The sequence below is a fragment of the Notothenia rossii genome (genome assembly GCF_949606895.1).
Source record: "Notothenia rossii genome assembly, chromosome: 4".
NCBI lineage: Eukaryota > Metazoa > Chordata > Actinopteri > Perciformes > Nototheniidae > Notothenia > Notothenia rossii.
In genome coordinates, this window is record NC_136902.1 from 39103553 (window position 1) to 39117310 (window position 13758).

Below are 13758 nucleotides of genomic sequence, written 5' to 3' on the forward strand. Positions count from 1 at the left end.
TTTTCTTTTTTTTTCTCTTAATGCATTGCATAAAGATCGGATCGGGAAAAATCGGTATCGGCAAATTGTCAAAAATCAAATGATCGGAATCGGATCGGGAGCAAAAAAAGGTGATCCGGATATCCCTACTTTTAAACATGGCCTGATCAGGAAGCCCTGTTTCCATACGAATTACATCATCAGGTAAGCCTGCCGCTGAATATTTGGCCATTCGCATCCAAGTATCCCCTGCCAGGTCTGCGGAACAACTGGACTGCACACTGGAGGGTCCAGGTTCGGTGTCTGCGGACTGCACGCTGGAGAATTCGGGGTCAGTTTCTGCAGACTCAGGCCCTTTGCTGTAGCTGTGGTCGCTGGACTGATTAACCGCTAAGCTCCCTTTCTCTTTGGTCCACTCAAATACAGTTGGCCCTTTCTCTTTTCCATGAGGAAAATGGCAGCTGCATATTCTGCTTTTCTCATCTGGCTCCCTGTCTGCTCGTCTACAATGAGAACATTATATAATTAATTACTAACAATCATTTAAACCTGCCAAATAGCCCCCCTACCCATAGTGTAAACAGTCTGCACTCTTCTATTTATCTTGTGAAGCACTTGTAACATTCAGCTTGTGTGTGTTTTAGTTGTCTTTATTTCCAGGTAGAAGAGGACCAAGAGTGAGGAAGTGAGACAGAGCTCTTAAAAGGCCAAACAGTGTGTTTGGCCTTTAAGTGTGACACATATGTAGTGATAAATGCTTCACCTGACCACTGTTCCTAAATAAAAAAAGTTTTCTGCATCGTCAGTCATTTTTTCCAAATAATTACCAATATTTCACAAATTCTTCATGTCAACTTAAGAGCACAGCTGTATGTTGACTGTCAACTTTGCTTGGTTCATCTTACTGGGGGCAGCTACATGGATGTCGGTGCAGTCCACAATCATTTTGCAGTTGAAGGCAGAATGAATGTATTATTGACTCAGAAGGAAGCACAACTTCATGTCATACAATACATTGACTTTATTTGTAATTGTGTAAAAAAATAAAGCATTGATTAGCAAGCAGGGCCTGCAGGAACAGAGAACGGTGATGGATGGAGCTGGGAAGAGAGAAGAATATTGAAAACAGATCAACTTTATTATCGGATATTAAAAATTCAATTTTCAAAACAAGTTGCTGCTCCTACAGTTTTCTAGTGTGGAAAGATGATTTCACATGACCTAAGCAAAATATCACACTCAATACATGTGTGTCTCTGGGGGGTGCATTGTGCCTTTGATGTATATAAATAATATACCATAACCAAATATTACGTACAGTGGAAATCAGGTTGCCAGAGCAGGTCAGTGTGCATGTTCCTCAGGGTCTCAGCAGTTACAGGTGAGGTAAAGAAAATAAAAGAGAAAAAGGTCAGTAACAGCACTTTAAAGTAACAACACTGAATAATTATCTCTCTTAATAATTTTCTCTCAGTAATCACTCAACTACTGTCTTTCCAACAAACAGATTGACTCACCCTCACTGTCATCACAATGACACATGTCCAGAAGAATGTCATGCAAAGCTCCCTGCCTGCCTGCCTTCATTCGACTCTCCCTGAACTGCTTCCTTAGCACCCGGTGGAGGGCGCAGTAGGCTACTCTTCAAATGTTTCACAAAATACTTACCATGATGACTACTCTTACTGTTTAACATTTTGGTGTACTTCATGTAATAAAATAATAACTTCATGGTAAGGCTACTAAAAATGACAAGGCTAAGTAATGTAATGCTAACTAACGTGCTCGCTACTCGTCGCTACTAGCTAGGTAGCTAACTTGACTATGTTCCATTCACAACATGTATATTACCTATGATATTACCTGATATGTCTGATCCAGCGACTCCTGGTCCTTTCATCAGACGGGAAGCGATAGAACGAGCAAGTGGTATGATCACTTTTGTGATTACAACATGGTACAAAGCACACAGGCATCTTGTAAAAGTGAATTTATTGGAGCAATCTCTTATATTTATTGGAGGGAATAAATCAGTTATGAAATTTTCTTCTTCGCTTTAATTACGAGTCGCAACCACTTGGAGCATTATCGCCTGTGACATCACATAAGCGACCCAGAATGGGATTTGGGATTTGTAGTCTTTGTAGTCGCGTATTTTTCATATTTCAACAGTTTTACGACAAAATGTGACTTTTATGACATGGAAATGATTGTTTAAGATTGACAAACATCATATGTGTAGTTCGTGGCACAATTCAAACGGGATCAAAAGATACGTTTTCTCTCTCCATAGAGAGGCGAAGTCCCTCCCTTTCCGGGGGAGCTCATGGGACCCCGGAAGCGGAAAATTATACATTGAATTCAATGGAGAGAGAAAACGTATCTTTTGATCCCGTTTGAATTGTGCCACGAACTACACATATGATGTTTGTCAATTTAAAAGAACATTTTGCAAGTCAAAAAAATAAAAATGTGTCGTAAAACTGTGAAGTAACACATTTTTTTGTGTTAAGCCGCTCAGTGAACTCCATGTCTCTGGTTCCACACAATACGCGTCACCAACACAAAGATGGCCGTCACGTTGGCACATTTCACCTCATTCTTTCAGAATGAGAATAAAAGTATAAAACGAGGTGAAAATCACTATAAGTCTGGGCACGTTGAGAGCTGTACATACACGAAAGGGGAGTTAGTCGGTTCTGTAAGAGCCAGCATGCGGGACCGGCTTTACAAGGTTTCGATGAGTAACATAAGTGCAATGTTAAACGTTAATGTCAGTCAATAAGGAGGAGAATGAAAAAGAAGATGATGAACCACAGACCCGGCATATAATGACTGCAGTGTGCAGGGCTGTGTTAATTTATGTTACTGTTATCAATAGCATTAGTTGACTGAGAAAACCGTCAAGAAAAAAAGTTTAGCGATGTTACGAGTCGACTAGTATAATATGCCCACGGCTGTGATTGACAACCTGGACAACCAGTCAGAAGCTAGAACGGGTGTACTGTATACGGGTGTGTATGCTATGGATAACATTAGTGTTCACAAGAACAAGGTACACTCCCGTGTTTTGTTTTAGTTGCTCTTCAGATTGAAGCGGCCAGTTTTATATCGACTATATGTGTGATCTCCTTTTTACATCTCGTTGTGTCATTTGAGTTTATTTGCTGTGTGTAGATTCAAGGATTTTGGTTATCTTGTCAATTTGTTTGGTTATCTTGGCACAGCTGTGTGTGACTCCCTCTGGTACACTGGTATGTGTTTTCCTAATGTAGAGAGCATTGATTAATTCATAAACTACACACTGAGTCTAGATCCTGACCAAATGCATTTTTTTTGATCAAATGTTTTTCAAAAATGTAATACACATTTAAAAAAATACAATGTACAATCACAACCAATACAACACAAATTACAAAAAATACAGAAAAAACAAACAATAACAACAATCAGACAAGAGGACAAAACTATGGAAAAATAAACCCTCCCACCCCCAGATCCGGACCATCCTTGTATTGCTCATTCAATCTATTATAGCATGTTAACAAACATGGTACTTACTTTATTTGTACAGATCTACATGGGAGAGGATGGCGCGATGCAGAGCGCTGTCTGTGGTTGTGCACGGGGGATGTACAAATGCAGCCACGCTGCAGCATTGGCAATATTTGCCATGTGGCAGATCAGCTCCACAGAAGTTGAGTGCCAGTGGAGGAAGCCTGGCACTTCAAAAGTAGTCCAGCCGGTGTCTCAACTCTACCAACAGCAAGAGGAGACCTACAACCCACTGGCCAGAGACATCGCCACTGAGGAAGTAGACTGGTTCAGGTCTGCACTGAGGGGCGCAGCGTGGCATGGCATGGCTTTTGTTACCTGAGCCAGAGCTGCAGCCTCAACATCAGGCCATTTTCAAAGTGCCGGAGCTGGTGAAGGAGCATGGGGGTCGGGGGCTTGAGGCAATTCTTGCCTCAATGCGACTGAGCAGAGACCAGCAAGCTGCCATCCAGACAGCCACCGTAGGACAGCGGACAAATCCTCAGTGGCAGTTACACAGGTAGGGCAGGTTGACAGCCAGCAATTTTGGTGCTGTGCTGAGGTCGGGACTTTCATCCACTCCATGAAGAGGGTGCTTGGGGGGTACAATTTAGACAGAGTCATGGCTGTCAACTGGGGAGTTGTAAACGAGGTGTATTTGGCCAGTGTGTTTTGCCTTTTAAGTGTGACACATATGTAGTGATAAATGCTTCACTTGACCACTGTTCCTAAATAAAAAAAGTTTTCTGCATCGTCAGTCATTTTTTCCAAATAATTACCAATATTTCACAAATTCTTCATGTAAACTTAAGAGCACAGCTGTGTGTTGATTGTCAGCTTTGCTTGGTTCATCTTACTGGGGGCAGCTACATGGATGTTGGTGCAGTCCACAATCATTTTGCAGTTGAAGGCAGAATGAATTTATTATTGACTCAGAATGAAGCACAACTTCATGTCATACAATACATTGACTTTATTTGTAATTGTGTAAAAAAATAAAGCATTGATTAGCAAGCAGGACCTGCAGGAACAGAGAACGGTGATGGATGGAGCTGGGAAGAGAGAAGAATAAAGAAAACAGATCAACTTTATTATCGGATATTAAAAATTCAATTTCAAAACAAGTTGCCGCTCCTACAGTATTTTAGTGTGTAAAGATGATTTCACATGACCTATGCAAAATATCACACTCAATACATGTGTGTCTCTGGGGGGTGCATTGTGCCTTTGATGTATATAAATAATATACCATAACCAAATACTATTACGTACAGTGGAAATCAGGTTGCCAGAGCAGGTCAGTGTGCATGTTCCTCAGGGTCTCAGCAGTTACAGGTGAGGTAAAGAAAATAAAAGAGAAAAAGGTCAGTAACAACACTTTAAAGTAACAACACTGAATAATTATCTCTTTTAATAATTTTTCTCTCAGTAATCACTCAACTACTGTCTTTCCAACAAACAGATTGACTCACCCTCACTGTCATCACAATGACACATGTCCAGAAGAATGTCATGCAAAGCTGCCTGCCTGCCTGCCTTCCTTCGACTCTCCCTGAACTGCTTCCTTAGCACCCGGTGGAGGGCGCAGTAGGCTACTCTTCAAATGTTTCACGAAATACTTACCATGATGACTACTCTTACTGTTTAACATTTTGGTGTACTTCATGTAATAAAATAATAACTTCATGGTAAGGCTACTAAAAATGACAAGGCTTAGTAATGTAATGCTAACTAACGTGCTCGCTACTCGTCGCTACTAGCTAGGTAGCTAACTTGACTATGTTCCATGCACAACATGTATATTACCTATGATATTACCTGATATGTCTGATCCAGCGACTCCTGGTCCTTTCATCAGACGGGAAGCGATAGAACGAGCAAGTGGTATGATCACTTTTGTGATTACAACATGGTACAAAGCACACAGGCATCTTGTAAAAGTGAATTTATTGGAGCAATCTCTTATATTTATTGGAGGGAATAAATCAGTTATGAAATCTTCTTCTTCGCTTTAATTACGAGTCTCAACCACTTGGAGCATTATCGCCTGTGACATCACATACGCGACCCAGAATGGGATTTGGGATTTGTAGTCTTTGTAGTCGCGTATTTTTCATAATCTTATATTTCAACAGTTTTACGACAAAATGTGACTTTTTTGACATGGAAATGATTGTTTAAGATTGACAAACATCATATGTGTAGTTCGTGGCACAATTCAAACGGGATCAAAAGATACGTTTTCTCTCTCCATTGAATCCAATGTATAATTTTTCGCTTCCGGGGTCCCATGGACCGGAAGTAGATGGGCGTGACTTCGCCTCTCTATTGAATTCAATGTATAATTTTTCGCTTCCGGGGTCCCATGGACCGGAAGTAGATGGGCGTGACTTCGCCTCTCTATAGAGAACCGCAGTGACGCGTCGTAAAACCAGGAAGTAAGTTAGCATTTTTAGCACTTCCGGTTCCTTCCTCAAAAAGCAATGCATTTTTTCCAAAGGGTTTTGGAAAATAGCTCGAAATAAGGTGTGTGGTTGACACAAATTTAAGAGATAAGTCACGTTTTGTTCTACGACATTAAATACATCAGCAGTGACCCCACTGGGGATTTTTGAAGAGTTTACGTGTCTGAAAAACGATGGTTGTTACCGAGTGGCTGAATAGGAGTACAGAAATTGTCGAGGCCGTTGTACGTCATTACGCAGAACACGTAAACACTCCCGCTAAGTTTGTTTTCCCCTGTGTTCTGCTTGAAAGCAAGTAGCCTACCTGCCTATCTTTAGTATCTGTTTATCTATATCTGACCATTAGAATCTGTATTTTTGAAATTGTCGTTTTTAACACCGTAGTTTTACAAATTATAGAATAATTAATTACCAGTGTTTTCCAATTTTACTCGGCAGTTCGTTTCGTTAGCTAACGTTAGCTAAAGCTAGCGCTACTAGTTAGCTACGCAATGGTTTGTTGCTTTGCTCCGGGTTGCAGCCACAGGTCTTCGCATGAAACTTGCTTGTTCTATCGTTTCCCGGCCAATGTTTTCCAAAGGAGAGTCTGGATTCGTGCCATGAGGTAAGCTGACGTTACATTTTTGTCCATGTCACGGTGAAATGTAAATGATGGGTAGTGACTGTATCGCCGTTTTAGAGATGGCGCTGCTGATAAGACCGCAACATAAGTAAAGATAATGAATAAATCCTATTAAAACCTGTGTGGCTTATATGATAAGTCTAATTAGTACAAGCAGCATAACGTTTCACCATGTAACTAAAGATTGTAGTCAGGGAAATCAGTTTGACATATTGAACTAATAACAAATCACCTCTGGCTGGCAGAGAACTCTGCTCCATATCTTCTCTTGGACGTAAAATCACATGTACATTTTACATTTATATTCAATTTAATATTCCATCCCTCACATACTTTTGTATATATAATAACTTATATTTTGTTTTTCTTGTTATGCTGCTGCAACACAAACATTTCCCAAATTGGGATCAATACAGTAATATCTTATCTTAATTAATTAAGAAATATAACTATTATAATTAGTGTAGCAGCTGACACCTATTTTCAATATGGATTAATCTACCATTTATTTCTTTAGTTCAATTTTGATCTATAAAAATGTCAAAATAGTGAAAATGTTCACGAGACTTATCAAAGTGCAAGGTTATATCTTTAGATGTTTTGTTTTAGCCTATGTACTGTATGTCTTAATGCTCTTATATGTGACGGTGTGACTTCCATGAAACTAATATTTTATATCTTCCCAACAGACGAGCTGACAGGAAACCTAACACTCTAACAACCACAACATTGCAAAGGCGAGTAAATGTAAATTAAAAACAATTCACAATTTTTTTATTTCTTCTTCCTTGCAGTGAGGTGAAGCTGACCTTGCACTTGGTGCCAGTAAGGATGTTCCTCACGCAGGCTGAATGTTTCTCCTTCCTTACTGACACAGAAGCCCTTGATTTGCAATGCTTCACTAATTGTCATTTCCCTGGCTCCGTAGGGACACTTTACCTCCAGCACAGCGGAAGACCCTACCAGACCATCTGGAGATGCCCCCAACAATCCTGATAGGGAGAGCCACAAATCTGACTCATGGACCTGCATCTGGGTTGCAGTGGTGAATGCACTGACGCCCTCACATTCATTCATAGTCCCCCACTGTACAGACAAAACACCATCAAGGGCCTTTTGTTGCCCTAGCACACTGGCAATAAGGGAAGCAGTCACACGCTTTGACCTCAGGACAGCTCCAAAGTTGCTGGCAGTCAACCTTCCTTTCCTGAACAAATGCCAGTTTGGGTTGGTTCGCTGACCAGTGGTAGCCACCTGAATTGCCCTCTGTTGCTCTTCAGACATTGCCATGCTTGCCACAATTGCCTCAGGTCCCTGATGCCTAACATATTTGATAATTTCAGGAACAGTCAGTGTTTCCAAGCTGTAGTGTTCCTCTTCTGGCTCGCGGGAGAGAAGCCAAGAAATTCCTGAAAACCTGCCCCCGAGTCTGTCCCTCAGCCAGTCACGATCTTCGGAGGTGGGCTCTCTTGTCAGCGGGTTAAATTAGTTATTGGTTTCAACAGTCACATTAAAACAGTTACTAAATCAGCTTACTATCACCTAAAGAACATATCTACGATTAAAAGACTAATGTCACAGCAGGATTTGGAAAAACATGTCCATGCTTTTATCTTCAGTAGACTGGACTACTGCAATGGTGTCTTCACAGGTCTCACTAAAAAATCTATTAGAAAGCTGCAGCTGATTCAGAACACCGCTGCTCGAGTCCTCACTAACACTAAGAAAGTGGATCACATCGCTCCAGTTCTGAAGTCTTTACACTGGCTTCCTGTGTGTCAAAGAATAGATTTCAAAATACTGCTGCTGTTTATAAAGCACTGAATGGTTTAGGACCAAAATGCATTTCTGACCTCCTGCTAAATGATGAACCATCCAGATCTCTCAGGTCTTCAGGGACTGGTCAGCTTTATGTCCCCAGAGTCAGAACTAAACATGGTAAAGCAGCGTTCAGTTATTATGCTCCAAATATCTGGAACAAACTCCCAGAAACCTGCAGGTCCGCTGCAACTCTTACTACTTTTAAATCCAGGCTGAAGACTTTTCTTTTTGCCGCTGCTTTTAATAGAACTATTCATATCTTAGACTGCACTGTAACTTTTATCCATGTATTTTTTCTTTTAATGTTTATTTTATTAGCTTTTCTTTTTAATGACTGATTTTAAATGCCATTTTCTTAATGTCTTTCATGTTTTGTAAAGCACTTTGAATTGCCTTGTGTTGAAAAGTGCTATATAAATAAACTTGCCTTGCCTTGCTAAAGATTTCATGTGACACATACAATTGATTTGTTGATGGGAATTAATGTGAATAAATTAACTCTAGGTTAACGGTACTCTTGCTATCACTACTCACCGACACTATAAACCTTGTCCCTCATGCTAGCCCTGACAACACCGGTAAGCACACATTCAGCTAGGCTGCACTGTTACGTGTCCTGACTTGTAGTGGTTCTCTCCTGTCTACACTCTTCTTGTCATCTTTGTAAAACAATATCAGACTGGTAATTGACACAGCCATGACTTCTAGTTAAATTCAGTGTGGCTAAAATGAAAAGCTTTGTTAAAATATGCAATCACACGAAAGTCAAATTCAGCTTTATTGTCAAAAATTCTACATGTGTTATACATCCAGAAATATCGAAATATTGTTTCCCACAGTGTGACATGTATACATAAAACAAAACAAAAAGGGCCTAGATAAACGTGGTATACATTAAACAAAACAAAAAGGGCCTAGATAACCGTGGTATACAGTTTAAAATGTTAATATATTTAAAGTGTTCAAAGTGCAGTTTCAGTGCAAGTCAGTTGAAACGATCTTAAATTGGCGTGACGTTGAAGTCGTGCGACCCTGCTGCTGTATTGGCTTGTAGTTCTTTATAGCATAACGTTGGCATTTCGCTTTTGGCGACTAGATTTATGATTCAGAAATTATAAAAGTAGGGTTGACATGTGGAATTTATCCGGCTGAACAAAACGTGATCCCTCTCTTAAATGTGTGTCAACCACAGACCTTATTTCGAGCTATTTTCCAAAATCCTATGGAGAATTTGCATTGGCTTTTCAAGAAGGAACCGGAAGAAGTTTACTTCCGGGTTTTACGACGCTTCACTGCGGTTCTCTATACTGGCAACTTCTTATTATGGGAAATACGAAAACGTCTTTTAAAACTACAATTCCCAGTAGAGACGTGCCATAGAACATGGAAACCTATGTGCGAAACACACAATAGCCAGCATGTGTAGTTCTGGTGACGGGATGGGGGAGAGGGTGGACCCGTCCGACTCCAGTTTTGGACCATGTGCCGTGGTTCCATTCCATTTCAAAGTGTTGTTGGACGCTCGGCGCACTGCCACTCCAACATCCAATCACAGAGCTTGAGGACTATCCCAGGGTTTGTCCATGGATGGGTTTGTCAAGCAAAGAAGAGAGAATACTTACTTCCGGGTGTAAAATTCTCTAAAGCAACTACTATGAGCTGCTCCGACCCTCGGTCCTGACGGACTCCAAAAGTCCGACATTATACAATCAAACAAATAAATAAACACAAGAATAATTGTGTGTTATTGTTGAGTAAATAACACTGTGGTTTAGAAAATAATACAAAATTAGAAGTACGAGTTGGGAGTGAGAATGTGTTGGTATTTACCTTGCATTATGCACGTTACTAATAAAGAATTATGTTAATGTATGAACTCTATTTACAATGTATTCACATTAATAGTTCATAATCAACGAATGACAAAATGCAGTGACAAGAAAACAACCATTTTATAGCATTTGTTTGAGTAATAAGAGGCAGTTTAATATAAAGGCAAGGCAATTTATTTCCATACACATCAGCAAGTCAAAGCGCTTTAAATAAACGGAAGTACAAAATATAAACACATTTTCACATTACTATGAACTCAGTCGGGCGAAACAAGTGCATAGTTTCATATCGTTCTCATATATAGTGTTTTATAATGTCTTTATTTTGTATGGCTTTAAGTGCGTTTTAAATGTGTTTTGTCATTATTATGGCGTGCGCCAGCGTGTGGACGTGACACGTCGCTTGTGAAAGAGCTCTCCAGTGCCTCTGTGTTGCTTGGCAGAAACCTTTACAGGTCTTCTTCCTCAGACTCAGGGTCATTGTCATCCGACTCCTCAATGTCCTGCTGTAATTGAAGATCATGGCATTCCAAAGCGGCTACACCGCTGTACGCATGTACAGCCTGTTTGTGTTGGCTTTTGAGGAAGTGCCACCTCCGACTGAGGACACTCTTGAGCCCATGTGCAGCATCCTCTGTCAGGTCACCAAAATCTGTAGAGGAATAATCACACAGCAAAAGGGCTCAATGTAAACAAACCATGACAATTGCAAATCTCTTTGCATTGTACAATGCTGCATATGTAAAAACATGACAAAATAGGTAAATCCATCTTAAACTGAAGGATTTTACTATATATTGGGTGCCAAATGGGACATGTTGATTAATGCTTATATAGTGCTTAACAAATATTCAATAGACAGAAAATAATCGATTATGATCTTGATAATGAATAGTTTCAGTAATTTACTATTTCACTTCGGCCTGACACAGTGACAGATGTGTTCTACTTATGTAAGACATGTAATGTGTTGAAGAGGTGATGAAAATATTCAAATGTTAAGATCTCAGACATACTGCTGGTTTTGATGCCCTCCAAAGTCTGTCCTCTGAGTGCTTCCACTTCTTGCACTTCCTTCAGAAGGAACATGATGTGCTGCCACATCTCTTTCACCAGGATGCTCTGCTCCTCCTCCAAACGTCTGACCAGCATTACCTGGTCAAAGACAGACCTCTTCAACCTGAAGGTGTTGCCTTTAGGTTGAGGAAAGGAATGGAGTAGTGGACAAGGAATATTTATTCATAAATTATATTATTATAGAATGATTTTCATTTCTGAGACACAAATCTTTGTAGCGATAGCATTGGTTCTCTATAATGTAAACTAATAACAAATATTATATATTTGCAGGTATCACCATTGCTTTTTCTGCCCCACGATAAACTGTCATATTTTGGTATAGACTAAAAAAAAACAAGCCAAACTAGCAATTATCCTACCATTTGCATGCCTCTCCCATGGTAGGATGTAGCCCTCTGTCAGACTGCAAGCCAACTCCTCGTCAATCTGTTCTTCCTGCACTCCTGTGTTGTATTGCACAACTTTTTCGCGAAGCTTCTTCTTCAGCTGTCTCATTCTCTTCCTCTTTCTTTGCCTTGCCTGGTTGCTGTCTGCAAAGTGAAAAGGAAACAAAACTGTGTCATGGTGACAGAATGTTTTTGTTGTTTTTGAAAGGTAATTTCAATAACTACGTTTGACAACAAACCATGCTGACGATACAGATCTTGCTTCCTGCACAAAAGAGTGACGGTGATGTTCTCAATATCCACCCTCAGTCCTTCAGTACACCCTGGGGCGTGGATTCTCTCTAAATAGTTGCAAAAAAACAATTGGAGAAGAGATACAATCAGTGACAGTCTCAGTTTCAACATATAGCCAACTTATATTGTGTGTCTAAACTTACAGTAATGAACAGATGTATATATGGAAAGCCTGTGGTATGTCTTACCTGTGACCGCCCATTGCCTGACATCATACACCCACTGCTGTATGGTCTCCTGATCAAGGTTGTGCTACTTTTTGAAGTCGCTGAAGCTGGCAGCTTCCACCTTTGCCCTCTCTGTGATCTTTACAAAAAAAAGAAAATGTCAGAGCAAAAGCGCCATGCAACACCATAATGCAAAGAACACCAGTTTTCAGCACAAGACCTTCAGAAGAACAGTTGAAACATTCCATGACACCATCTGACTTGCAAGAGGAAGTGTGGATAAGGGATAATGTATATAGCTATGAGGTTACATTGCAGACATCCTTCATAAATATGTAATGTCAGATGAGAAGACAATTGTAATTTGCCATTACTTTGACATATCTGTGGGCCAAAACTTGATGAAGGTTGTCCCTCTTCCTTCTGTTCCAACCCATGGCCTGTTGAGTGAGCATGTTCACTCTTCCTAAAAAAGACACAAATATATCCACAAACAAAAAAGTAAGTATTCACATCAAAAAGGCAATACTGAGTGAGAAACCTGATAGACATGACTAAACCCAATCGTTAAAAGGTTGTTGAACTGGTAATTACAGTAAAGTAATACACCAATAATGTTTTTAAGGAGGGAACTCTCGGACAAAAATGACTAACCATCATGCAACGCACTAGCAAGACGTTGATCGAAATTGCGCAGGTCGGCGCAGGTCTCGCTTGTCTCAAACAAGCCTACTCTCCACGGGCTGCGGAAGCGAAATGCTTGACGGGAAACGACTCGACTGGCTGGTATCTCGAGCTGAGCGCTCATTGGTGGTTTTTACCCCGTGCTGCTGATGAAACTCTCCAATTGGCTCGGCAGAAGTTTGTTGTTGTTTTGTGTTACGTCGCCACTTCCATTCCCATTTTTCATCATTGTTACACAATGTTTATCAGGAAATTAATATCTATATATTTTATTCTATACTTGCACTGCTTACCGTTTTCATACTTTATATATCTTAGCATATTCATACACACTGTTCATACTGCTCACAGGCTGCTGTGTATATCTAGTGTATTCATACAGTACGATTCATACCCCTCACTGTTTATTCATCATTAATTCATTCTATATTTTATTCTGTAGATCGTGTACATTACTTTTCACTTTACTGCTTTTTGCACTCCTGGTTAGAAGCTAAACTGCATTTCGTTGTCTCAGTACCTGTAATATGTGCAATAACAATAAAGTAGAATCTAATCTTGAGCAGGAACAAATGTATTTACTTAGTACATACCTGACATTAACGATTAAACACATTTGTGCCTTCTTTATAAATGCAAACCGAGTCAAGCCGATTCCGGAGGTGGCGGTATGCAACTTAAAGTGGTTTGCAATCCGCCAAAAAACCGAGAGAAGAAGAAGAAGAAGAAGAAGAAGAAGAAGAAGAAGAAGAAGAAGAAGAAGAAGAAGAAGAAGAAGAAGAAGAAGAAGAAGAAGAAGAAGAAGAAGAAGCCGACTCCGACTCCGAGCTGTCCGACTTCAGGCAAGCATTTTGAGACCTCCCCCGGCTGCGATCGGCTATTCTCGTCTACTTT

The 13758-nt window shown here is 40.2% G+C and overlaps 1 protein-coding gene and 1 long non-coding RNA gene across 3 annotated transcripts; one reads left to right on the forward strand and one right to left on the reverse strand.

Moving 5' to 3' along the window:
• The first annotated feature begins 5904 nt into the window (after positions 1 to 5904).
• On the forward strand, positions 5905 to 8864 carry LOC307035131. Its single transcript, XR_013807024.1, has 2 exons — positions 5905 to 6582; positions 7290 to 8864. It is a non-coding gene; the product is annotated as an uncharacterized lncRNA (long non-coding RNA).
• Positions 8865 to 10404: 1540 nt separating this feature from the next.
• Positions 10405 to 13707, reverse strand: LOC307035127 (uncharacterized protein). 2 transcript variants are annotated; one of them, XM_079674155.1, is made up of 7 exons: positions 13458 to 13707; positions 12555 to 12646; positions 12202 to 12319; positions 11959 to 12060; positions 11693 to 11863; positions 11270 to 11446; positions 10405 to 10905 (listed from the first exon to the last, which is right to left on the reverse strand). In XM_079674155.1, the coding sequence occupies exons 5-7, from the start codon at positions 11826 to 11828 to the stop codon at positions 10703 to 10705; spliced, it is 516 nt and encodes a 171-aa protein (XP_079530281.1). In that variant the 5' UTR covers positions 11829 to 11863; positions 11959 to 12060; positions 12202 to 12319; positions 12555 to 12646; positions 13458 to 13707; the 3' UTR covers positions 10405 to 10702. The 2 variants fall into 2 exon arrangements, with proteins under 2 accessions (XP_079530281.1, XP_079530282.1); XM_079674156.1 differs by lacking the exon at positions 13458 to 13707 and adding an exon at positions 12835 to 13426.
• Between the last annotated feature and the right edge of the window lie 51 nt (positions 13708 to 13758).